This window comes from Oncorhynchus tshawytscha, linkage group LG19 (genome assembly GCF_018296145.1).
Source record: "Oncorhynchus tshawytscha isolate Ot180627B linkage group LG19, Otsh_v2.0, whole genome shotgun sequence".
NCBI lineage: Eukaryota > Metazoa > Chordata > Actinopteri > Salmoniformes > Salmonidae > Oncorhynchus > Oncorhynchus tshawytscha.
In genome coordinates, this window is record NC_056447.1 from 3,862,237 (window position 1) to 3,890,104 (window position 27,868).

Sequence of the window (27,868 nt, forward strand, 5' to 3'; positions counted from 1 at the left end):
AAAAAGCCAGACTACGGTTTGCAACTGCACATGGGGACAAAGATCATAATTTGTGGAGAAATGTCCACTGGTCTGATGAAACAAAAATAGAACTGTTTGGCCATAATGACCATCGTTATGTTTGGAAGAAAAGGGTGAGGCTTGCAAGCCGAAGAACAGCATCCCAACTGTGAAGCACGGGGGTGGCAGCATCATGTTGTGTGGGTGCTTTGCTGCAGGAGGGACTGGTGCACTTCACAAAATAGATGGCATCATAAGCCAGGAAAATTATGTGGATATATTGAAGCAACATCTCAAGACATCAGTCAGGAAGTGAAAGCCTGGTCGCAAATGGGTCTTCCAAATGGACAATGACCCCAAGCATACTTCCAAAGTTGTGGCAAAATTCCTTAAGGACAGCAAAGTCAAGGTATTGGAGTGGCCATCACAAAGCACTGACCTCAATCCCATATAAAAGTTGTGGGCAGAACTGAAAAAGCATGTGCGAGCAAGGAGGCCAACAAACCTGACTCAGTTACACCAGCTCCGTCAGTAGAAATGGGCCAAAATTCATCCAACTTATTGTGGGAAGCTGGTGGAAGGCTACCCGAAATGTTTGACCCAAGTTAAACAATTTAAAGGCAATGCTACCAAATACTAATTGAGTGTATGTAAACTTCTGACCCACTGGGAATGTGATGAAAGAAATAAGAGCTGAAATAAATAATTCTCTCTACTATTATTCTGATATTTCACATTCTTAAAATAAAGTGGTGATCCTAACTGACTTAAGACAGGGAATTTGTGGTGATCCTAATTTTTACTAGGATTACATGTCAGGAATTGTGAAAAACTGAGTTTAAATGTATTTGGCCAAGGTGTATGTAAACTTCCATCTTCAACTGTATATACACAAATGTATGTGGAAATCCCTTCAAATTAGTGGAGCTATTTCAGCCACACCCGTTGCTGACAGGTGTATAAAATCGAGCACATGCAATCTCCATAGACAAACATTGGCAGTAGAATGGCATTACTGAAGACCTCAGTGACTTTCAACGTGGCACCATCATAGGATGCTACCTTTCAAACAAGTCAATTCGGCAAATGTATGCCCTACTAGAGCTGCCCCGGTCAACTGTAAATGCTGGTATTGTGAAGTAGGGGGGCTGTGCATTGGCAAAATGGGTGAGGTTATATCCTTCCTGTTTGGCCCTGTCCGGGGGTATCATCGGATGGGGCCACAGTGTCTCCTGACCCCTCCTGTCTCAGCCTCCAGTATTTATGCTGCAGTAGTTTGTGTCGGGGGGCTAGGATCAGTTTGTTATATCTGGAGTACTTCTCCTGTCTTATCCAGTGTCCTGTGTGAATTTAAGTATGCTCTCTCTAATTCTCTCTCTCTTTCTCTCTTTCTTTCTCTCTCTCTCTCTCTCTCTCGGAGGACCTGAGCCCTAGGACCATGCCTCAGGACTACCTGGCATGATGACTCCTTGCGTCCCCAGTCCACCTGGCCGTGCTGCTGCTCCAGTTTCAACTCTTCTGCCTGTAATTATTATTATTTGACCATGCTGGTCATTTATGAACATTTGAACATCTTGGCCATGTTCTGTTATAATCTCCACTTGGCACAGGCAGAAGAGGACTGGCCACCCCTCATAGCTTGGTTCCTCTCTAGGTTTCTTCATAGGTTTTGGCCTTTCTAGGGAGTTTTTCCTAGCCACCGTGCTTCTACACCTGCATTGCTTGCTGTTTGGGGTTTTAGGCTGGGTTTCTGTACAGCACTTTGAGATATCAGCTGATGTACGAAGGGCTATATAAATACATTTGATTTGATATTGTGAAGTAGAAACGTCTAGGAGCAACTGCGAAGTGGTAGGACACACAAGCTCACAGTTGCAACACACAAACTACCGAGTTCCAAACTGCCTCTGGAAGCAACGTCAGCACAAGAACTGTTCGTCGGGAGCTTCATGAAATGGGTTTCCATGGCCGAGCAGCCGCACACAAGCCTAAGTTCAGCATGCGCAATGCCAAGCGTTGGCTGGAGTGGTGTAAAGCTTGCCACCATTGGACTCTGGAGCAGTAGAAACGCGTTCTCTGGGGTGATGAATCATGCTTTACCATATACCAGTTGACGGACAAATCTGGGTTTGGCGGATGCCAGTAGAACCCTACCGGCCCCAATGTATAGTGCCAACTGTAAAGTTTGGTGGAGGAGGAATAATGGTCTGGGGCTGTTTTTCATGGTTTGGGCAAGGCCCTTTGTTCCAGTGAAGGGAATTCTTAACTCTACAGCATACAACGACTTTCTAGATAATTCTGTGCTTCCAACTTTGTAACAACAGTTTGGGGAAGGCCCTTTCCTGTTTCAGCATGACAATGCCCCCGTGGACAAAGCAAGGTCCATACAGAAATGGTTTGTTGAGGTTGGTGTGGAAGAACTTGATTGGCCTGCACAGAGCCCTGACCTCAACCCCATCTAACACCTTACACCTTTCTAACACCTTTCGAAATGAATTGGAACTCCGACTGCGAGCCAGGCCAAATCGCCCAACATCAGTGCCCGACCTCACTAACGCTTGTGGCTGAACGGAAGCAAGTGCTCACAGCAATGTTCCAACATCTAGTGGAAAGCCTTCCCAGAAGAGTGGAGGCTGTTTAGCAGTAAAGGGGGAACCAACCCCATATTAATGCCCAGGATTTTGGAATGAGATGTTCGACGACCGGGTGTCCACATACTTTTCGGGTCATGTAGTGTATATGTGTAGAGTTAGTCAGTGTACATTGGGACTCAGAGGACTCTTACCCAACAGATGTCTTTCCTGACTGCAAATGTTGCCAAAACAACATACAACACTCTCTCTGTATACACAGTCCTTTATCAAAACAGGAATGTATGTATAGACTACTCTGTGTTTGATGGCTCTGGTAGAAGCCCGAGGCATCATGAAGGGATAGAAAAAATTGCCCATTAGTGATCATGAATATAAACTGTAATTAGAATAAGTGCTGAGATTAGTCCAGTGGTGGTCAGTGCCGTTTTTGATGAGGGAGGACAATTTTTTCCCCTCCATGAGCATGGCCTTATTCTACTACAGCATGTTGGATGACTGTCATTCATATTCCATTCATTCAGTTCAATAACACATAGGTTTAGGCTATTAGATGATACAAAAAATGTCCCTACACCCTAGCCTCCGAATGAAAGTTTACAATCTAGGTGCACACAGGCCTTGCACTCTTGCCTGCATCTAGGTTGTAATCATTAGTCCAAAAGTTTAAAACAAGAGTTTCTATTGGACAAACTCAGGTATTTTCATCCCTGTTTCGTTTGCTTCCATTTAAGAAACATTTTTCAACAAAATCGCCAGTATGAATACACCCCTGGTCATAGCAGCAACGTAGTATTCATTCTAGCCTCTACGCACTCTCCTCTCAGCTCTTCCATTCATTCGTGGACTTCAATGTACAACACATCAGCTGTATGTGACCAGGCAAAAAAAGCCTTTCCAAGCAAAACCATATCATAACCGCTACACACAGTCTACATCGTTGTCCCCATATTAGCTAAAGTAACATTCTAGTCAATATAGCTAATAGAACTAATGCGTTGGTAAACCCGCTACAATCAGTAACGTTACACTGTAGAGTGCTGTTGAGGCTACTGTAGACCTTCATTGCAAAATAGTGTGTATTAATCAATTATTTGGTGACAAATATATTTTAGTCTAGTTTTTCAATGTTTAATTTTAAGAAATTCACTGAGAATGGTCCTCCCCTTTCTTACTCTGAAGAGCCTCCGCTGGATTAGTCCCCATCTTAACCAATACAAACCAATGAAGAATGCCAATGATTGCCAAGTGCCCAAGAGCCTGATTGCTCTCAAAGCCAAGATGGGATGCAAAAGAGGAAGAAATGGACCAGGTGGGATAGTGCCAAGAGGAGAGGCGACTGCTGTGAATGGGAAGACTGACTGAAGCCTCACAACATGAACACGAATCCACCTGCATGCGCACACACTCACGTCAATACCATTCTCACGTCGAGTGTATGTCATTGTCCACCAATAGAGCTTGAAATCCTGATCACCATAATAGCAAGACATCTTCCATTCTTTTCAGAAGAAAATCTCTAGACAGAACTCCCACGGATTAAAATGATGAATCATTCAAACATCCGGGCAAACAAGTCCATCATAAACATCCTATTATAATTAGGGACAAGTAGCGGGTGTCATACAGGGGCGTCATGCAGAAATCTGGAGGGGGCACGTGCCCTTGTGCCCCCTTTGGGCATGACGCCTCTGATTGTACGACTCACAACAACCTAGCACATTCTGCCTTCGATCTACTTCAGAAATATGCCTGTAGGCAGCAAGATTTAACATCCGATATACAGGGGCATACAAAAATGCTTGACCGAAAGAGGGGAGAGTTGATTGAAGCAGAGGAAAAGACAGGATAGAGATGTCCAGACATACTGAGGAAAACAGATGCCCGTACACACAAAACACACTAGGATGACACACACACACAAATACATGCACACGCACACCATCCCCCTCTCACACACACTGCTGCTCACCCTGCCCAGTATGACGTTGATTTCCACAGCCAGTAGTAGTCCGTAGATCAGGGCCAGGAGTCCTGTGATGCCGTAGCGGAGCTGTCTCAGGCCGATGCCGTGCTCCGTGTACTTGGCAAACTTGATGGTTTTCATCAGAAAGGCCAAGACCCAGTAGAACAGTAGGGCTTTAGAGAGGATCAGAGAGAAACATTTGAATACCTCAGGACTCATAAAGGGAATCGTCAGTCATCTCAAGTCAACTCCCGACGAACGCAATTGGCTTAGGAATGTCCTATACATTCCCAACAGATTATGCAGATATCCAGTAAGTAAAAGGAATGTTGTTTCTGGTGAACTGTACACACTGCATAAGGAGTGAACTGTATATCTACAAAGTGAATATCATACATATTATTTAGAATCCATATCATACACGTTTTCTAATTCATTTCCCCCCTTCTTTCCTCTGCCTCTGTCAGTTTTGTTTACATGTTGTGTCATGGCACTTCTGACAGAACTGCTCGTGTTCAAAACTCAAGTGACAATAGGGAATGAACAGCTGTACTGGAACTGTCAGAATGACTGTGCCTACCTGTTGGAAAGACAACCCACTCACGGATGCCATCCATTATAAATCCCCAAGACACATCCGAAACGACGTGACTGATGTCATTTTTCACACCTTTTTTTGATGTTTTATAGGAGAGAAACCATGGTAACAGAGTCTCGTAGGAGTATGCTGAACATTCTGGGATTTGGGGTCTTTTTCCTCCCCCGTGAAGTCCGCAGATGTTCATAACAGAAACGTGGCCTGCATCTCAAACACTAACTCATGTTCTCTCCCCTCCCCCTGCACCCGCTCCCTCCCTCCTTGCTTTCTTCTCCTCCCTTTCTTTCTCCCTCCCTCCCCTCCTCCTCCTCCTCCTCCTCTCTCGCCTTGACTTTCCAGTTGTTTAGTGATGTATGTCCATGGTTGTTAAGCTCAATATCCATAGAAACAGAGTGAAAAGAAGGGACTCAGTATTGAAAACGGTGGTCGATTCAGATCCTGTTGTAGCAGGTTGCCATGGTGAGTCACAGTCAACGAATCAACAATATAAGTCCTTTCTATATGCAACAATATTAGGAAGGTGTTCTTAATGTTTTGTACACTCAGTGTAAGTCCTTTCAGTGTGTTTGTTGTGGCTGTTTTGAAGGTCAATGACTTACAGTATTTGTCAGGCCTGCAGTTTAACTGTAAATCTCTAATGGAAGGCAGAGTCAATAAGAAGCCTATGGAAAAGGTGATCGATGGAAGGATGGTTGTGAAGGAAAGTGAAGAGTGAGTACTACTGATTAGAGTTGTGGGTTTGATTCCCACAAAGGCCTTATTCACTGAACATTTAAAAAGATCCCATAAGAAGAGAGAATGGATAACGGCGTTTGACATATGGCCATACGAGCATATCTCTTCTATGTTCTCCATGTCTATGGCTGTCCATCCCTCCAGCCCCTGCTGTAATCAGAGATTAAATACCGCCTGTGGGGTCACTCCCTCGACTAACACCGATTGGCAACGCATCGAGGTTGAGGCTCAAGCACTGATGTGAACGAGGGAACTGGAGGAAGAGTGAACGAACATGGGCAGAACGCGGATGAGTTAATGACGCAGGAGGAGGAGGAGAAGGAGAGAAGTATGTGATCAGACGAAGAGGAGGAACATGGCAACTGAGGGGATGATGAAAGAAGTCAACATTGACAATGAGAGAACTGTGAAACGACAAAGACCACCTAGTGAGCACAAGACATTGAAAATACATCATTTCAACCAAAAAAAGACTGCTCATAGGGCAATGGATTGAGCTGGGACATGGCATTTATTGATAGGATTTTATAGATCCTCTATAAAGAATATTGGCTATCAAATTATAACAACCAGAAGACATTAGTGTTGATGCTTGACGATGTCTCGATGATGCAACAAAAATATATATTTGGTAATTACCACACAGGAAAGTGTTACGGAGTGTTGATATTTGTAACATTGGTCTTAACCAGAGTTAAACCATATCTATGATTTTGCATGTACATTGATTGATTCATTAATCTTATCCTACTCAAATATAAATAACATTTTTCTGAACTAATCCAATCTGCTATTTGGACTTACTACACCGGTTTCTGAAATGGTTGGTTCCTTGTCTCATATCTTTGTCTCCCCATCCCAGCAGTCAGCCTGAATTCAGGTTGCGGGTGAATAAACATTTAAAATGTTGAATATCCCCACTCTGGCTGGATTCCAATAGGAATTACACCTCACTTCGCAAGCCATCATACTGTGAATATCCCCACTCTGGCTGGATTCCAATAGGAATTATACATCACTTTGCAAGCCATCATAATGCGACTTGCAGGCCTGAAAACCATGAGATTCAAGCCACTGCATTGGGGTAAAACTAGGCCCTCAAAATAAGGCTTTATTAACTACTTGTATTGTGTTGAAGAATTACATTTTTATGATAAAGTATTCACTTAGAATCTCACTTAATGAAATCCACAGTGGACAAAAAAGTATTACTGCAAAAACCATGTCTCTGTGACCTCGCTACCATCTAGAAGGCGGAGACGGTGCATCAACGCTGGGACCGAGAGACTGAGAAACAAACAGCTTCTATGTCCAGGCCATCAGACTGTTAAACAGTAAGCTGACTTCCGCCCAGTACCCTGCCCCTGAAGCCCAGACACTGTTACTAGCCGGCTACCACCCGGTACTTTACCTTGCACCTTAGAGACCACTGCCCTTATGTCCAGAACATAGTCAATGAACACTGTAATGGTGCTTACATACTGTATTACCCACGTTATATGTATATACTGTATTCTAGTCCTACATACTGTAACTACCGCTATACACACACCTTTTCTTTTCACATGCTGCCCATACTGTCTATACACAACATTCACATACGTATATACAGTGGGGCAAAACAGTATTTAGTCAGCCACCAATTGTGCAAGTTCTCCCACTTAAAAAGATGAGAGAGGCCTGTAATTTTCATCATAGGTACACTTCAACTATGGCAGACAAAATGAAGGGAAAAAAATCCAGAAAATCACATTGTAGGATTTTTAATGAATTTATTTGCAAATTATGGTGGGAAAAAAGTTTTTTAAACTTTCCTGTTTCAGCCTGACAATTCCCCCGTGCACAACGCAAGGTCCTTACAGAAATGGTTTGTCAAGATTTATTTGGAAAAACTTGACTGGCCTGCACAGATCCCTGATCTCAACTCTATCGGACATCTTTGGGATGAATTGGAGCGCTGACTGCGAGCCAGGCCTAATCGCCCAACATCAGTGCCCGACCTCACTAATGCTTATATGGCTGAATGGAAGCAAGTCCCTGCAGCAATTTTCCAACATCTAGTGGAAAGCCTTCCCAGAAGAGCGGAGGCTGTTATAGCAGCAAAGGGGGGCCCATTTTGGATTTTGGAATAAGATGATCAACGAGCAGGTGTCCACATACTTTTGGTCATCAGTGTATGTTGATGTTGGGGTGGTGCATAAGAAGTTGATATAATTGTAAAATTTCCCTTTAAGGGTTTCCAAAAAAACACCCATAAATCTAGTTGTTTCAACTAGTTATTATTGATGAACTTCTTCCACAGCCATTTTTTACATTTACTTTTCGGTCCAATTGTTACGACAACAACAAAAAGAATCCTAAATAATAATTTATAGTATGAGACAAGTTGAGCAAACATTGTTTTCAATTGACTGAGTTTTTGCCAAAGTTCTCTCAAGTTTGGGCCAACTAAAAGTTTAGGTAACACTGGGACCAAAACATTTTAGAAACAAAAAAAGGCTGTAGAACCAGTTACTTAATAATATTTAGTCGAAACAACTAGATTTTCTTCACAATGTTGTGCGTATGACTTTGTCGGTGGTGGGAATGGCTGGTCTCATCTTTCAACGTCAATTTGCCAGACGGTTTTGATATCCGTTCATCATGATCCATTACACCTCAATGCGCAACAAGCTGCTTAATGTGAACCTTTTCACTCGTGAGTTCCAAATATCTCTAACCGTCACCCCTGGCCAGTTGTTTCATGCGCACGATGTCAGAATGTTCTCACTGTTGCGGATCATTTATGTTTGAGGCTTTACTGAGCTGGACAAACACTTCCCTAGAGTTTCCCCAGATCAAGTATGAAGACATTGCTCATCTCTAGTCAGAACAGGCCTTGCACAAATGTTTTTTCCGAGCACATTTTGTGGCTGGTATGCTGGCCCTCCACTTCATCTCGGGCCTAACAACACCTGTACCAATATATCGTCCAAACACCGGCTTCTTGGGCATTATCACTTAATTAGAATGTTCAAATGTCATGCTTTTTGAGCACATAAAAAAGGAAGTAAGGTATTCGAATATTGAAGCAGAACCAGAAGCCATTTTTATGTGAAACTCATAGATTTTGGTGGGTAGTCCCTAAATACGTTTTTACAGTGTATAGATGCTGGATCAGTGTTCAATTTGAAACGGTTTAACCCTGGAGAATTTGCTGTGCAGAATCTCATCAGTACCATGTCATGAAAGCATCCTTCTTTACAATCTTAATATTCTCAGCTGACATTTGTATCACTAATTAAAATGTAATTAAGTAGTGCCTCTCTTCACTTTATTTTTATTTAAAAAAAAAGTTGTACTGAAAAAAATGCAAGATTATAGTCACATAATGTCCTCACTCGCTTCCAGGAAAGAGACACAACAACTTCATTTTGAGTTATGGACGAACTACATATATTTTAACCTCCCCATGAGGAAAACATCTTTTGATTAGTGAACCAAGGTCGATATTGAATTTTTTAACTCGCTCGCCTCACTTTACAAAAAAAAATCAATATGTTCAACATTAAATAGAATTTTATGGCCTTATTTAATCTAACTGATTTATGAGGATAACTACAGTACAAAGTAGATATATTTGTTTAACCCCTTTCAACCTAATATCGGTATGGAATACACAAGACTAGAATCATTACACAAAGCAGATCTCTGACTCCTGCTTGATGGACACACATTGAATATTCTATTACTTGGGTTTCTGCCTCGAACTGCAGTAGAATTGATATCCATCCAATCAGAATAACGCAATTACACTTTAATGATAATTGCCTACAACCTTTACAGTCCTCAAACTCAACTCTGACCCTGGAAGCCAGCTCCACTGCATTTTGAAACTTGTTCCCCTGTAATCAGGGACGGATTTAGACCTGGGACACCAGGTGTGTGCAATTCATTATCAGGTAGAACAGAAAACCAGCAGGCTCCGGACCTCGTAGGGTCAGAGTTGAATACCCCTGCTCTAGAGCAAAAAGCCATCTCATCTGAATATAAATTAACCATGCATCTGGGTTTAACATGACATTATTTATGCCTGTGGTTTAGACAAAACCGCAATGCTGTACAAAATAATTCCTTACATTTGAATTGTATTGATTTGGGCTTAGAAGACCCTAGGGGCCAGCAAGCCTGCAAGTGAGTCATGGTTATCCATCATTCAGTAAAGCCTAGTAAGAGGTCGCTCTCACACGTAACAGTAATTGGGGACATCTTCTACAGCCAGAGGCATCTTTGCGCTACAGGGAGACAGACTTCAGCAGTTGAAGTTTGGAGGCTTGGATGTTTAACACTAGAGCGAGGTGAGCTGTGCATTGAAGTGGGGTGGGCATTCTGGCGTAATTTGCACGCACACACACAAACACAGAGTATGCATACACACACACTCTGTTAAAGTGCTTGGAAAACTATGAAGGAGCCTTTACCTAGCAGTAGCTTGGGGAAGTTGGAGGTCTCGATGTTGTGGTAGTAGATGATGGAGGTGATCCCCGCCATGAAGGCCAGGCCTGCAGGCATGTACAGATGTAGGTGGAGGGACTGGGTGAACCTGGGAGAACACACACAGGACAGAAGGGGTTTAATGCACACACAGATGCACACAAACATGCACAGCTGCACACACACACTCACACACATCCCAATTGGATAAGTTAAAATCATTCTATACACACACTCAATGCCGTATAAAAGCTGCAAGCAGACATTGTGCTATAGTGAATGGTATTCTAGGGCGAAAGTGCAAGAGGAGAGCTCTTTCAATCAATTCACAAACGCATAGGAGAAGCTCTCAGCGCCGACAGGCAAACCTACAGTAATCATGTGTAGGGGACTATAGGGGACACGCGTGGGCAATCAACGTGAGAGGAGGAGAACATACAAGGACAGAAGAGAAAGCGAAGAGGTGAAAGCCAGAGAGAAAGAGAGACACACAAGACAAGATGAGAGAGAGAAAGACAGAGGCAAGGGAATGCAAAGGCTCCGATTGACTTCCTGTAATTATTTAACCTATGACCTACATTTGTGAATCACACACTATTGGATTGTGGAGTGAGAAGAGGGGGAGACCGATAAGTTGAAGACTAAATGGAGAAAGTTGACAGTCCTGCCATAAAAGTAGGCAAGGCTAGAAGTGCAGAGGAGGAAGAGAACCTAGTGACCTAGGTGGGGGAGAGCGGGGACAGTTATGAAAAGAGTACAGTCTACAGCAGAAGCAGTCATTGAGAGGAGCAGAGGAGTTGAGAAGTCCGATGACACTGCTAGCTTTGCTAAAGATCCACTCGTGTTCAATGTTATGGAGGTGTACGGTCGTTGCAATGTCCTGGGGAGTCGGTGATGTCAAACATGGGGCGTGATTCCAGTGGAAGAGCAGGGGGAACGGACTCACCCATCGGAGACGACGCCCTCTGCGATCTCACAGACCAGGACGAAGAGGAGGACGAAGGTGAGGAGCCAGCGCAGGTTGTGACCAGGGAAGTGCAGCCAGGTGCTGTGGTGGATGTGCACCTTGGAGCTCTGGCTGCCCCAGCCTTTCAGAACACAGCAAACACAACAATGACACAGGAAACAGGATATTAGCTTCAGAGAACAGCGTGACATTTATCTGATCTGTTGGGCCGGTGAGAGTCAATTCCCAACTAAGCATCCGCAATAATATTATACATTTTACTTGTCTATGGCCGGGATTCATTCCGATCAAGTTCTTTCAGAAATGCACATCCTAAAGGTCAGTGTTTCATAGTTTGCGTAGACCTCATTCATGGTAAAAACTACAAAATGTTGGCTCAATCCAAATGTACACTTAATTGGCAAGCGTGCGATAAGGTGGATCTACCGCTGATCAGATGAAATACCGGCCTAAAAGAAGACACCACAGGCGGCTGGTGGCACCTTAATTGGGGAGGACGGGCTCGTGGTAATGGCTGGAGCGGAATCAGTGGAATGGTATCAAATACATCAGAACCACGGGTTCCACGTGTCTGATGCCACTCCTTTCCAGACATTATTATGAGCCGTCCTCCCCTCAGCAGCCTCCACTGGAAGACAATTCAGACTATTGATTCCCGTAGAGACTATGGAGGGGACACACAAAGTCCACTTCGGGTGTATTACAATTCATGAGCTTGGCTTAACAGCGGATAGGATCAATTCTACTGACTCCCCGGTACAACCTTGAAAAACGGTGAGCCTAACAAGAAAGTTGTCCCTGTGAGTCACAGGAGTAGGACTCGATTAAAAGGTCATCAAAGGGGAGTCAGTGGCGAGTCTGTCAAGGTCCTCACTGTGAGGTGGGTCACCCCCCCGGGGGCCTGCAGCTAGGCGTGTCTAGATAGAGAGCAAAGCTACTGTACCCTGCCTGAGACTGCCATTCCAGTTAGCTCTGAAAAGCTATAATTAAGTAAATTTACTCACACACCTTACGCGCTGCTAGGTGCACGGAGAAAAATGTAGCTTGATAAAAAGAAACTCCAGCACATTGGTGATCTAGATGTTTCCGACATTTAATGGATCTTATTTCACAATGTTTCGGTCAAACAACCTGCTTCAGAAGGCATCTAGACCACTGGTGTTGTTGGTTACAGTGAGCTACTAAAACCTAACACCTCTCTCAACCTGCTTCGGGAGGCATCTAGACCACTGGTGTTGTTGGTTACAGTGAGCTACTAAAATCTAACACCTCTCTCAACCTGCTTCAGAAGGCATCTAGACCACCGGTGTTGTTAGAGTATGTATTTTTATTACAGTGAGCTACTACACCTCTCTCAACTGGCTACTGTGGTGTTGAGCCAGGCAGTACCCGTCGGTCAGTTACATCTGCGTTTAAAAAGGAGCATAACAGCTTATTTCGCTGTAGCCCTGGGTTATTAAACACAACGCCTGGTCCTAACTGACCAAATGCTTATATCCTTAAACTGACATAACAATCTAATTGCTATGGGTTTCCTTAGCAATGCATCCAACTGCTGCTCCCGACAACACCTCCCTACTAATTACATTATAATATCTGCACACACACACACACACATTAGTATTCTGTGTGTGTAACTGAAGCTCTGCAAACATTACGACGCCCATGGCTGAGCGGGAGATTCATCTCTCAGAGTCACTAGGCACCTTCCCTCTGACCTTCTCATCCAATTGGTTTTGAGGAGGTGAGAGGGTGCAAAGGGATCAAGGAAATGCAATTGAGATTCTCCCACAGGCGCAAGGTGACAGGGAGGATGAATGAGGGAGAGGGAGAGAGAGGAAGAGGATTTTCTCTTTTAGTCGTCCTTTGGAGCTAATCTTCCAAGAGTCCTTAAACATTCAAATACAATTTCTAATACAATCACATTTTCAAATAATAACACTGTAACAAACAGGCATAATACACGGACATAACCAGATAAATACGAAATTATAGATTGGTTCCTTCATCTGCCATAGTCCTGCACAAACTTCCAATTTATTATATTTAAATGGTTCTAAAGTACTGTTTGAATTTATATATTGAAATATTTCTGGTTAGCTCAGATAAATTATTCAATTTCTTTATTGCTCCAAGTCCAAATGTTATTTTGCCTATTTCTCTTTTCTGTCTGGATAATACATGATAATACATGAATGTCTGTCTCTTACCAACTGAATACTGCTGTGAATAGGGCCGTTCTAAATTATGTACTGTATATTGTGAAATAAAATAAGCATGTTTTTTTTCAATTATCTTGTTGAGCATACCTAAAACAGAAGGACCATATCTCCACCTTAAAACAATCCTTGCTGCTTTGTTCTGTGCATTCTGCAGCCTCCTAATTTAACATGCTGATGCATTTCCCCAGACCACAGAACAGTAGTTCACCTGACTCTCAATTCATTTTTGGGTTGTTTGCTTAAGAATCTTCCCTGGTAAATATTTAGCTATCCTTCCGATCATGCCATGCCATAGAAAATGTTTTTTTTTTTTACATAGATGATTTATTTGAGACGACCATGATAAGCAGGTGTCTAGCAGCACTCCTAGTAGTGTGGTTTCTGCCACTTCCTCAATTTGTACTCCCCCCATACTTAATTGTATCCCATGCTGTGTTGGCCTTTTCCTGGTGGAACAGACCAACATAACCTTGTTTTTTTTGGTGTCTGAAACAAGTTGGTTCAGACAAACCCACTCCTTGATATTTCCCAGATCAACTTGTAGAGCATGCTGTACCTATTGAAACTATTGTCTTGCTGTATAAACTGTAGTATCATCCGCAAATATAGTAGCTTGAGTTTCAGATGAGGGCTAATGAAAGCCGTTGGTATATATTGAATAAAGAAGTGGCCCAAGGCAGCTGCTCTGCGGTATTCCACAGTTTAACGCATGAAGGGAAGAAAACGACCCATTGATACATACATTGATCATACATACAATACATTGGTACACTGATCCCTGTCAGTTAGATATGACTGTACCCAATTCAATGCTGCCTCCTTCAAAAAAATATTTAATGATCCACTAAATCAAATGCTGCGCTAAAATCTAAAAATAATACAATAGCATTGAGCCACTGGTCAGTCATGTCAACCAAGGCAGTGGTAGTGGAATGCTTTTTGCGATAAGCATGCTGATTGGCTGTGATACGATCATCATTTTCCATATACTCCCAAATTTGTCTACTCATAATACCCTCCAATATCTTACTGAGGGAAGGGAGTAGACTGATTGGTCGACTATTGGCAGGAGTAATGGGTTCTTTGCGGTCTTGGATTGGATTAGCATGCTTCCATATATTTACAAATGTCCCCTTTTCCAGTGACCAACTAAATATGTATCTCAGTGGAGCTGCAATCTGGGGAGCAGCATAGTGAAGTAAAACATTGTCCAGAAGATGATAACCTGTAGATTTACCATTGGGTAATGACTTCAGCAGGTTTAACCACCTCCTCTACTGACACCATTTATAGACGAAAAGAGCAGGTTTGTTCACTCATAATATGATCATCAATCCATTGGACAATAGCTTGTTTGGAAGAATGGGTGTTTACAGTATCGCGCAGTAAATAAATGTTCTTGTTATTGTTCATCCGTCAACCTCCACACTAGATGGGCATGATGAGATGGATGTACCAAGGAAGCCCTTAACTGTGTTCCATACCTTTTTAGGATCATTTTTGTCAAATAGATTTTTTTCTTATGATTTAATTTAACTGCATAATTACATAGTGTTCTATAATTCTGTTAATACATTTGTAGTTTAGATTTGGCTGCTGAAAGGTGACCTGACTCCGTAGATGAGCTAGTAGTATCATTAACCATTTGTTTCAAACCACAGCTCTCGGGCATATCTCATTAATTGAGTTATATTTGAATTATTATGATCCTTCCAATTTATATTAAAACCACACAAGATAAATACATCTCTGTTACTATCTGTGGCCTGGTCAAACCCAGATAGGACACCCTAGAGAGGTCTATACACACACCCTACCAATATGGCTGCCTGGAAAGGCAGATGTACTTGAGCCCATAGTGCCTCTATTTGACCTACATTAAGGTCATCCCTTCTCTTAAAAGGTATATGATTCTGGAATGGTGCTATACCCGCACCATTCCTATTCCTGTCTCTTCTCAGTAGACTATATCCATCGGTCAAAGCTAAAATATGAATATTACATATGTTGACCATGTTAAAAACCTGATGTGTTTTTGTTAGGAAGGCTACATACATTAACCTGAGCTATATGCAACCCTTCCCTTGTCAAGTGAAGATCAGTAGAGCATGTATTTCTTACAGATTTGAACATTGGATTAAAATAGCCATGGAGTTACTCTAGAGTCCTGATACAGTTGTCCGTTGATATAAAGTTTATCCGTCACCGTGGAGACTCGTTGATTCGGGCAACGCTTTTCCTTCATGATGGGATATGGTTTATTTTCTCCTTTCATTGACCCCCTCTCCACGCGTGCCCTCTTGCTTGGAGTTGGTTTGATACCGCTTGGCCAACTTGGTTTTCGTTTGTTTCGTTGATTGGGTTGGTTGTCCTTAACAACGCTCGAATCCTCCGAAACCAGCGACATGTTTCCTTGAGTATCTCTCGTTAATCACTTTGGGGCGGCAGGGTAGCCTAGTGGTTAGAGTGTTGGACTAGTAACCAGAAGGTTGCAAGTTCAAATCCCTGAGCTGACAAGATACAAATCTGTTGTTCAACCCCTGAACAGGCAGTTGTTCCACTGTTCCTACGCCATCATTGAAAATAAGAATTGGTTCTTAACTGACTTGTCTAGTTAAATAAAGGAAAAAAATTAATGAATTGTTCTTTCTCAGGTCCCCCTCTTATTTATATCTTTCTCTCTCTCGCTTTGCTCCATCTTTTATCTTCCTTCTAGCTAATGGGTTTATCCCAGTCCTTAGTAGTGTCGGGGTAAATCTGGCATGGCACCCTATTATCTTTAGAATGCACGTATTTTTTCCCAGAGCCAGTGGAGCACTGTAAAGGGAATAGGGTTGGATTTCAGATGTAATGTAGCCTCTCTCTAACAGTGTCGCAGGGACGAAGAGACTTGGTCAGTCACACACTGATGACACATGGCCAAGCACGTAAGAGTCACTTCACCAGCAGTCACAGGGACACAAAATGGGTCTAGGAATGATAACAGCTGAAGAAAGTCACCGCACATTACAAAACAGGGATGGGGACACAGTGAACTTGTCACACATTGATGACGCAGAGGTGGCCAGCCGGTCACACGGTGATGATGACACCAGTGGAATTGGAGGGGGTAGCCAGGTGGAACAGACTGGCAGGCGAGCAGGGTTGTGCAACCCGACCCTACAGTAGATTCTGGTTCCAGCTCCTGCTCGCGAGGTCTAAATTCCAGCAGAAAGGTCACATTTGTTTGTCAAAAATAAAAATGCTTCCCACAACGAGGGGTTTCTTGGAATATGTCCCAACCAGCCTCCCACCCCCACCATGCTTCACCTAGGGTAATGTTCCCATTAGAATGTTAATGGTTTGAACATAGGGGACACACTGTTAGTTGATGATGGCGCTTGCAAAGCCAGGATTATAGGTTCAAATCCCGGGGCCACCAATACGTCAAATGTATGCACACATGACTGTAAGTCACTTTGGATAAAAAGCTTCTGCTAAATGGCATATATTATAAACTGTACCGTGGACTACATATTCCTATGCAAAATGAATTCATGCATAGTTAAACAAAACAAAATAACTACAGCTCGGTACACTCCCTCTAACATATGCTGACACCATCACTGATTACCAGCGATTACAGATCATTTCATTGCAACATAAGCACCCAGTAACGGAGTGAATGGCTCAGTAATGAGCTACCATAGGACAGTTATGCTTGTGCGTGCGTCCGTCAACATATTTTCCCGCTCTTGTGGTTGTGAGGCCGTGTGGCTCTCACCTCGTGGTAACACTCACCGATGAAGAGGATGGGGAAGGTGATGAAGAGCAGGAAAATGTGCGGCACCACGTTGAGCGCGTCCAGGAAGCAGCCGTTGTTGAGAACGCCGCTGTCCACGTTGTACGCCAACGAGTTGTTCTCGTTCCCACAGAACGCCAAGGACATGTTGGAACCGGGACTCTACGGGGGGGAAACTCACCACAGGAAAGGAGGAGGAAAAAAGAGGAAAAAGAGGAGGACAACAAGAAAAAAGGAGAGAGAATCTCTCAGAGCATGTTGTTTCTTTTGTAGGACACTGATGTATTTCCAGCGGCAGGTCTCGATGAGTTTGAACGTGACCTCCGCTCTCGTAGTTCCTCTCTTTCACATCCTGGCTCCCAATACCACATCCAGAGAGAAAGAAGGGAGAGGGAGAAGAAAGGAGAGAGAGGAAGAGGGTAATTACAGTCCAGTTAAAGGGAAAAAGCTGCACTCTTCACGTTCCTGAGAAGCAGCATTGCCAGCCGAAAGCTCGCTGGTAACAAATTCCTGCATCCTGTTCCCCTGCGGTCTCCAAAACACATCCTTGATACCCACGTCTGATTGGCCAGCTTTGTCTGTTCGCTCTCACGTGCAAAACGCTGCACAGCTCCTCTGGAACACACACCACAAAGACACAAAACACACACCGGCGCCTCACACACACACACACGCACGCACGAGAGCGGAGTCCTCCTGCGGTGCACCTGCTATTCCTATCTCTGTAAATGAGATTTCAGAGTCGACCTTGCAAGACGACAACTGAGGGTGAATGTGAGACAGTTTGTTCGTACAGAAGAGACGACCTGCTAGAGGTGGCACGGAGAAAGGGAGTGAGAGAGAGCGAGAGATAATGGGAAGGAGAGAGAGCGAGAGAGAGCGAGAGAGAGAGAAAGGTGAGGGGTGAACATGAATGAAATAAAGAGACAGACAGACAGACAGACAGACAGACAGACAGACAGACAGACAGACAGACAGACAGACAGACAGACAGACAGACAGACAGACAGACAGACAGACAGAGACAGACAGACAGACAGACAGACAGACAGACAGACACAGACAGAGTGAGAGAGCGGTACCAATGCTGACATTCCAGAGGAGAGTTAGGCTACGTGAGAGGCATCTGGAAGCATGCAAAATCCCAAACCCAATTATTTCCAGGAATTACATAATGATATCCCTTCATTTATTCATTGGCTTTCTACATATTCACCTGTGTTCAAGCACTCAGGGACAGAAAGAACAAAATGGTGACAGAATAACTAGATTGCTGTAGTGGCACAGACATGCAGTACAAGTCAAAAGTTTGGACACACCTACTCATTAAAGTTTTTTTCTTTACTATGAAATAACACATGGAATCATGTAGCAACCAAAAAAGTGTTATACAAATTAAAATATATTTTATATTTGAGATTCATCAAAGTAGCCACCCTTTACCTTGATGACAACTTTTCCTTGTTAAAAGTTCATTTGAGATTTTTGGTTCCAACCGCCGTGTCTTTGTGAGACGCAGAGTAGGTGAACAGATGATCTACACATTTGTGGTTCCCACCGTGAAGCATGGAGGAGGAGGTGTGATGGTGCTTTGCTGGTGACACTCAATTATTTATTTAGAATTCAAGGCATACTTAACTAGCATGGCTACCACAGCATTCTGCAGTGATACACCATCCCATCTGGTTTGTGCTTAGTGTTACTATCATTTGTTTTTCAACAGGACAATGACCCAACACACCTCCAGGCTGCGCTAAGGGCTATTTGACCAAGGAGAGTGATGGAGTGCTGCATCAGTTGACCTGGCCTCCACAATCGCCCGACCTCAACCCAATAGAGATGGTTTAGGATGAATTGGACCGCAGAGTGAAGGAAAAGCAGCCAACAAGACTGTTGGAAAAGTATTCCTCATGAAGCTGGTTGAGAGAATGCCAAGAGTGTGCAAAGCTGTCATCAAGGCAAAGTGTGGCTACTTTAAATAATCTAAAATAGATTTTGATTTGTTGAAAACTGTTTTGCTTACTACATTATTCCATATGTGTTGTTTCATAGTTTTGATGTCGTCACTATTATTCTACAATGTAGAAAATAGTCCAAATAAAGAAAAACCCTTGAATGAGTAGGTGTCCAAACTTCTGACTGGTACTGTATATACTGCTGTAACGAGTACGGAGTCGGGAGTGAATTTAATAATAAATGAAACATGGAACAAAACAAGAAACACGAGTAGCGTACAGACATATAACACAGGAACAGAATCAATATCGCCTGGGGGAAGAACCAAAGGGACCGACAGATATACTGTAGGGGAGGTAATCAGGAAGGTGATGAAGCACAGGTGCGCGTAACGATGGCGGCAGGTGTGAGTAATAATGAACCAAACTGGCGACAAACGAGCGCCAGAGAGGGGGAGCGGGAGTAGACGTGACAACTGTCTAAAACACAGGAACATAAAATATGAATGGCATCCTAAAAAAAAAAGACTACTGTATGTTATGCTGTTTGCTTGTCAGGATTATACTCTATGGATCCCAATGACATTCTGCTCATTCACGCAGGTCATCAACCCAAGGTACAGAATGCACAGAGTAAATTCACACTTTTTATAATTGATGTGTAGATCAAATACAGTAATCTGGGCGATGCCCAGCTCAGCTGTCAGGGGTGAGAGGTGACAACTGGGCCACGTTCAGTTGCAAAATGTTCCAAATAGAAATACCATGAATAGAGCCGACGTGATTCCTTATTCTACATGTCAGAGAGGCATGTTGGTTCCACATAGCATATTTCTAGCTGAATGATCAAAAACAGCACGCTCTACTGAACGCACCTCTGATGCTAGAGGGAGGTGCAGCGAGGGAGGGGAACAGAGTGAAGATGTACGGCTGGTCGTCGAGACACGATACCTGATACCTCCCTCGACACCCACGCCGTGTTCAGCAGGATGCAACTTTTTGGAACATGGAGATAGAAATATGCTATGTAGAACAAAACATGCCTTTCGGACGTAGAAGGAATCACGTCAGCTCTATTCATGGAATTTCTATCTGCAACGTTCTAGAACATTTTGGAACTGAACGTGGCCCCGGGGGAATGCAACATCTGTAACTCTGTACCCTCACTTCCTATCCTGCACCAAAATACCTCCCCACGTGGGAACGAAGAAGTTGGCATGAGGGAGATATCCAGTAGCTTCCACAAACATCTCTAGAAAGAACTTTTAAATACATATACACTAAATGTAGATATTTTCTAGCTTTTCTATATACATTATATTGACATGTGCAACAGACATGTTGAATTTGAGTGTTTTCTTTAGTCTCTCTGGAGTGTCACGTTGCCAGGGTTTTGTACTTTTCTGACTTTTCTATTCGTTACGTAGCAACAGGCAAGCTCAATCAAGCACTGATAAAGTATTTGAAATCATTTCAAGAGCATTTGAACCTAGGTCTGATGTGCAACAATCAACAATCTCCAACATACTTGTGTTTTTTCTTTTTAAATTGCTCCTCTGTATTCACGTGTGTGGCCAGCTTTAGCTGTGTTAAAACTGTCGTGTCCTCAATTTGAGATTACCACCGTCCATTGTGGGATTATTCCCCAGGGAGAGTTTAAAACGTCAACCGTCAGAATTAAAAGGGGGCAGAACAGATGCTTTAACAGCGGCTCAGAGGAACATTTTTGATCCTCTCATGTTGGAACGTTCCAGAATGGAACTCACGTCTGAGTTCCATAAAATGGCACGTCTGAGTTCCGTAAAATCACTGACCAGTGGCTACAGAGACCACTGACTGCCTTTCCTACCTTTCAGCTGCTCCAGTTGTGCATAGGTATGTAATTGGTTTCAAATCTCTATTGGCAGCCTTTCAGGACCGGAACTAAAGCGTTACGACTAATGGCCATGTGGCCAAAGAGACAGACAGACCTACTCACTGACAGACAACCGTCTCAGCTGTTCACAGTAGTCCACCGCTATGTATTTAGTGTATTCTCTGTGAACCTAAGAGGTATCTGAACATTCATCAGGACCTTTTGAAGAATATCTGACTCCAATGGGTGTATCCTGCCAATTCCAGAAGAGAGTAACCTAGGTTTAGCAGTTCTTTTTCTGGGTTACTGTGGTTCAACACAACATGAGAGAAAAGTAGATTGTCTACCTGTGCAGCTAGAGGAGAGCTCTATAACTGGGAAACAACTGTTCATTTCTGAGTCATTCTCTCACTTAAAATATTGAGATCTGGTGGATAAGAGAGAGAGAGAACCAAATTGAGCAGCAGCTGCTGAAAAAAATGTACTCTTACAAATATCGAAATGTACATGGTTATAGAGTGAAGTACATTGGAAAAAGCAAACGGAAAACTGCAAGACTGAATGGGAGACGAAACAAGCAGCAAACGATGAAGATGAGCTTGTGTAAAAGTATATTTTATATAAAATTGTGCCGTTATCTTAGCTAGCTGGATTGTTTACAAGTTGTTAGGGACTCTCCTAAAAGAAGCTAGCTAACAAAACATAGCTAGTTAACAACAGAAAGACAAAAGGACAAATGACAAAGGATATCAAAGTAAAACAGTTCTCTAAAGACACTAGGGACAACTGCATTGATACAAGGCAATGATTCTCAAAAGCCTGGAGGCTTGAATGTGTTTGCTACCCTAAAAGTAGAAGCTGAACTCATCTCAGAAGCTGAGGAAAAAGTCAAGGAGGGAGATGGAGAAAAGCAGACCCCAACAGCCTCTGTGACCCAGCAAGAAACTCTCTGTGTCCTTCTACCTGCCTCACCTGCAGCAGACAGAGCCAAGGACATGCCTACAACACCAAGAACACCTGCTATGCAACGTTTCCACAACACCCTCTCTCTAGTCGAAGCAGGAGGTCATAGAACTCAGAGAGAACAAGCTTCAAGTGGAGGACACTGTCCAGAAACTAAAAGAAGAGATAAAACAGTTCAGGGAGGAGAGCAGAGCATCTTTTGCTAAATTAGAAAGCAGAATGGACAAACTGAGTCAGACAAATGATGACCTCCGAGACCATCTGAGCACAACAAGAGAGGATGTAATTATCAAATCAAATGGGAGGTTCTTGGTCCAGGAAAGATTACTCCCTTGACACCAGGTGTATAACTTCTGAATAAGATTGACATCCCCAACAAATGACCTTCGTGCCAAAGGTGAAAATGTATCTGGGGCAGTGAGAAGAGTGGCAGAGCGTTCCCAACAATCAATATGTTGTGTCCACCCAAAATAAAGCCGATCACTGTGGACTGTGCCTCACTGCTCAACATCACAATGGCATCCGACTCGGACATGCGAACACTTACAATGCCTTTGGATTGACACTGCTGAGACTTAAATAACGTGCTATAGATTTCTGTGGCACCCCACAAACTGCGCTGCCTCAATCTTTAAAGGAGGAACCACTGAGTGTTCAGACCCTTTACTCAGTACTTTGTTGAAGCACCGTTGGCAGCGATTACAGCATTGAGTCTGCTTGGATATGACGCTACCTGTTTTCGCATTGTCAGTACGGGTTATTATGTGTAGATTGCTGAGGAAAATGTTTTTATTTCATCGATTTTAGAATATGGCTGTAACGTAATAAAATGTGGAAAAAGCCAAGGGGTCTGAATACTTTCCGAAGGCACTGTATACCATAATGTACACCTTGATCAGGACAGTTTCGGAACCTTTGCTAAGGACCTAAAGGATGCAACACTTCACCCCAGCAGCAGAGGCCCCACGTGGAATCATCATTTGGCATAAGCAGGACTTGGCACTAAATGTAATTTTAAGAAAAGGTACTAACCACACTTGGCTAAAACTTAACAAAAAGGTACAATCTATTGTGACAATGATGTATACATATGTGCAGCTTATGCTCCTTCAGATTCATCATATCATGATGATACATTTTTTGACAATCTCCAAACAGAAATCATTCAATTTCAGGCAGAGTGCTTATTTGTGGAGATTACAATGAACGGGTTCTGAGCCTGACTACACTGCTGCGGGAGGTAACCAATGCATATATTATATATCATTATAAATAATGAGAAACAGTCCTGACCGAATACTGAACAAAAACAGGAAGGAGTTAGTGCATCTCTATTGAACCTTAGGCCTGTACATGCTTGTGTAACAGTTTAACTTTAGTCCGTCCCCTCGCCCCTACCCGGGTTCGAACCAGGGACCCTCTGCACACACCGACAAGTCACCCACGAAGCATCGTTACCCATCTTCAAGGTCTTGCAGACCTTGCATAGCAAGGGGAACCACTACTTCAAGGTCTCAGAGCGAGTGATGCCACCGATCGAAACGCTATTAGCGCGCACCACCTCTAACTAGCTAGCCATTTCACATCGGTTACACTTAATGGTCGAATCAGATGGGAATCTTTAGGTCGGTTTACTTACTGCTCAGCTCTTGGGATAAGAGTAGTCGATTATGCCATTACATGGACCCTTCCTCCATTAGTGCATTCACTGTCAGACCACAGCCACCATTGTCAGGTCACAGTCAGATTAACGTGTTTCTGAAGAAATTAACCACCAATACTCATTAAAAAAACTGCCCAACAAACTCTACAAAATGAACCAATCATACAGCCTATCAGAAGCTTCTAAAGCCATGACATAATTTTCGGGAATTTTCCAAGCTGTTTAAAGGTCCAGTCAACATAGTGTATGTACACTTCTGACCCAATGGAATTGTGATACAGTGAATTAGAAGTGAAATAATTGGTCTGTAAACAGTTGTTGGAAAAATGACTTGTGTCATACACAAAGTAGATGACCTCACCGACTGCTTCAAAAGAAAGAATTCACATAAACAATATCATGAACCAATCAAAAGGACTCATATTTACAACATTGGAAAAACTAAACAAAATCCCAAAACCGACTAAATTGCTATCTGCCCCTAAACAGAGAATACTAACATGCTGATTATCTCTACTCTGTCAGAGATACGAAGCAGAGACAGATCCTTACCAAGTACAGGCTGAGTGACCACCGATTGGCAATAAAAACCGGCAGACATAAAAAGACATGGTTCCCCAAAGAGGAGCGTGTATGTGGTCACTGCATGACAGGGGAGGTAGAAACAGAGATGCACTTTCTCCTTCACTGTGAGAAATATATCTCACCAAGAGATTCATTATTCACAGAAATTACTATATTTATTTCTAATTTAAATGTATTAAACCCAGAGGAAAAGCCAAAAATACTAATGGGCGAAGGAGCAAGGGCTCCTCTTGCAGCCAAATATGTACAGCACCAGTCAAAGGTTTGGACACACCTACTCACACCTACTCACACCTACTCACACCTACCCACACCTACTCACACCTACTCACATCTACCCACACCTACTCACACCGACTCATTAAAGGGTTTTCTTTCTTTTTTTACTATTTTCTACATTGTAGAATAATAATGAAGACATCAAAACTATGAAACAACACATATGGAATCATGTAGCAACCAAAAAAACAACAAAAAAAGTGTTTCAGATTCTTCAAAGTAGCCACCCCTTGCCTTGATGACAGCTTGTATTGGCTTTGACAATATTGACGCAATGTTTTTCATGCCAATAAAGCAGCTTGAATTTGAGAGAGAAAGACAGAGAAGATTAGAGGCAAAGGCATGTAAAGTGTGTGTGTCGGTAGTACTCTGAATGATGTAGTGATGGTCATACATAATTTAGTGACAGAGAGAGGTCTCTCTCTCCCTGGAAAACAATAACATATAACACATGTGAAGGACACATCAAACAAACCATCTTGACCCCCGAGCACAGTCCAGCGAGATATATAGGCCAGATATATATGACTCAATTGGAGTTGACTACATGGCCCGGCCAAACACTATGCCACGCCCACTCACCGACCCTGCACTGAATGCGAACACATCCGGGCCGTCTGATTAGTCCAAAAACCGATGGGTTTGGCCAGAGCATAAGCACACACATGCACTCATCATTTTCTGCTTCTACTCTGTTCTTTATTTTACTCCTATTATTATTATTATTAGGGATGCGCAATATATCGGTGAACATATCAGAATCGGCCGACATTAGCTAATAATGCCAACATCAGTATTGGCCGATGTCTGGTTTAACCGCTAGTTTAATTTAGTCAAATTCTAGTCAAATTTGACGTGCATATACGTGAAACTGTCACGACTTCCGCCGAAGTCGGTCCCTCTCCTTGTTCGGGCGGCGTTCGACGTCACCAGCCATCTAGCCATCGCCGATCCACTTTTCATTTTCATTTGGTTTTGTCTTTGTTTTACACACCTGGTTTCCCCAATTCCATGTTCATTATGTAACCCTCTGTTTTCCCCGTGGTTTTAGTGCGTGATTGTTTTATGTTCGGTCCGTTATTGTGGGCTCGGTATTACGACATGTTATTTGGAATATTTGAGTAAAGTTACTTGTTTTACTCATCTCTGCTGTCCTGAGCCTGACTCCTCTGCACCAGCTACACCCAGACCACTACAGGGACACATCTGTGCTGTCCTGAGCCTGACTCCTCTGCACCAGCTACACCCAGACCACTACAGGGACACATCTCTGCTGTACTGCGCCTGACTCCTCTGCACCAGCTACACCCAGACCACTACAGGGACACATCTCTGCTGTCCTGAGCCTGACTCCTCTGCACCAGCTACACCCAGACCACTACAGGGACACATCTCTGCTGTCCTGAGCCTGACTCCTCTGCACCAGCTACACCCAGACCACTACAGGGACACATCTCTGCTGTCCTGAGCCTGACTCCTCTGCACCAGCTACACCCAGACCACTACAGGGACACATCTCTGCTGTCCTGAGCCTGACTCCTCTGCACCAGCTACACCCAGACCACTACAGGGACACATCTCTGCTGTCCTGAGCCTGACTCCTCTGCACCAGCTACACCCAGACCACTACAGGGACACATCTCTGCTGTCCTGAGCCTGACTCCTCTGCACCAGCTACACCCAGACCACTACAGGGACACATCTCTGCTGTCCTGAGCCTGACTCCTCTGCACCAGCTACACCCAGACCACTACAGGGACACATCTCTGCTGTCCTGAGCCTGACTCCTCTGCACCAGCTACACCCAGACCACTACAGGGACACATCTCTGCTGTCCTGAGCCTGACTCCTCTGCACCAGCTACACCCAGACCACTACAGGGACACATCTCTGCTGTCCTGAGCCTGACTCCTCTGCACCAGCTACACCCAGACCACTACAGGGACACATCTCTGCTGTCCTGCGCCTGACTCCTCTGCACCAGCTACACCCAGACCACTACAGGGACACATCTCTGCTGTCCTGCGCCTGACTCCTCTGCACCAGCTACACCCAGACCACTACAGGGACACATCTCTGCTGTCCTGAGCCTGACTCCTCTGCACCAGCTACACCCAGACCACTACAGGGACACATCTCTGCTGTCCTGAGCCTGACTCCTCTGCACCAGCTACACCCAGACCACTACAGGGACACATCTCTGCTGTCCTGAGCCTGACTCCTCTGCACCAGCTACACCCAGACCACTACAGGGACACATCTCTGCTGTCCTGAGCCTGACTCCTCTGCACCAGCTACACCCAGACCACTACAGGGACACATCTCTGCTGTCCTGAGCCTGACTCCTCTGCACCAGCTACACCCAGACCACTACAGGGACACATCTCTGCTGTCCTGAGCCTGACTCCTCTGCACCAGCTACACCCAGACCACTACAGGGACACATCTCTGCTGTCCTGAGCCTGACTCCTCTGCACCAGCTACACCCAGACCACTACAGGGACACATCTCTGCTGTCCTGAGCCTGACTCCTCTGCACCAGCTACACCCAGACCACTACAGGGACACATCTCTGCTGTCCTGAGCCTGACTCCTCTGCACCAGCTACACCCAGACCACTACAGGGACACATCTCTGCTGTCCTGAGCCTGACTCCTCTGCACCAGCTACACCCAGACCACTACAGGGACACATCTCTGCTGTCCTGAGCCTGACTCCTCTGCACCAGCTACACCCAGACCACTACAGGGACACATCTCTGCTGTCCTGCGCCTGACTCCTCTGCACCAGCTACACCCAGACCACTACAGGGACACATCTCTGCTGTCCTGCGCCTGACTCCTCTGCACCAGCTACACCCAGACCACTACAGGGACACATCTCTGCTGTCCTGAGCCTGACTCCTCTGCACCAGCTACACCCAGACCACTACAGGGACACATCTCTGCTGTCCTGAGCCTGACTCCTCTGCACCAGCTACACCCAGACCACTACAGGGACACATCTCTGCTGTCCTGAGCCTGACTCCTCTGCACCAGCTACACCCAGACCACTACAGGGACACATCTCTGCTGTCCTGAGCCTGACTCCTCTGCACCAGCTACACCCAGACCACTACAGGGACACATCTCTGCTGTCCTGAGCCTGACTCCTCTGCACCAGCTACACCCAGACCACTACAGGGACACATCTCTGCTGTCCTGAGCCTGACTCCTCTGCACCAGCTACACCCAGA

At 44.1% G+C, this 27,868-nt stretch overlaps 1 protein-coding gene across 4 annotated transcripts in view; it reads right to left on the minus strand.

The window, feature by feature from the left end:
- Nucleotides 1–27,868, minus strand: part of LOC112218237 (ATP-binding cassette sub-family C member 8) — a 140,741-nt gene that overhangs the window by 104,121 nt on the left and 8,752 nt on the right. For all 4 annotated transcript variants that reach the window (XM_042301247.1, XM_042301246.1, XM_042301245.1 and 1 more), the window contains exons 2-5: nucleotides 17,333–17,685; nucleotides 11,310–11,451; nucleotides 10,351–10,472; nucleotides 4,564–4,730 (exon numbers count right to left, since the gene is read on the minus strand). In XM_042301247.1, the coding sequence (XP_042157181.1) occupies nucleotides 4,564–4,730; nucleotides 10,351–10,472; nucleotides 11,310–11,451; nucleotides 17,333–17,480 (579 nt within the window). In that variant the 5' untranslated portion in view covers nucleotides 17,481–17,685. The remainder of the gene's footprint in view (nucleotides 1–4,563; nucleotides 4,731–10,350; nucleotides 10,473–11,309; nucleotides 11,452–17,332; nucleotides 17,686–27,868) is intronic.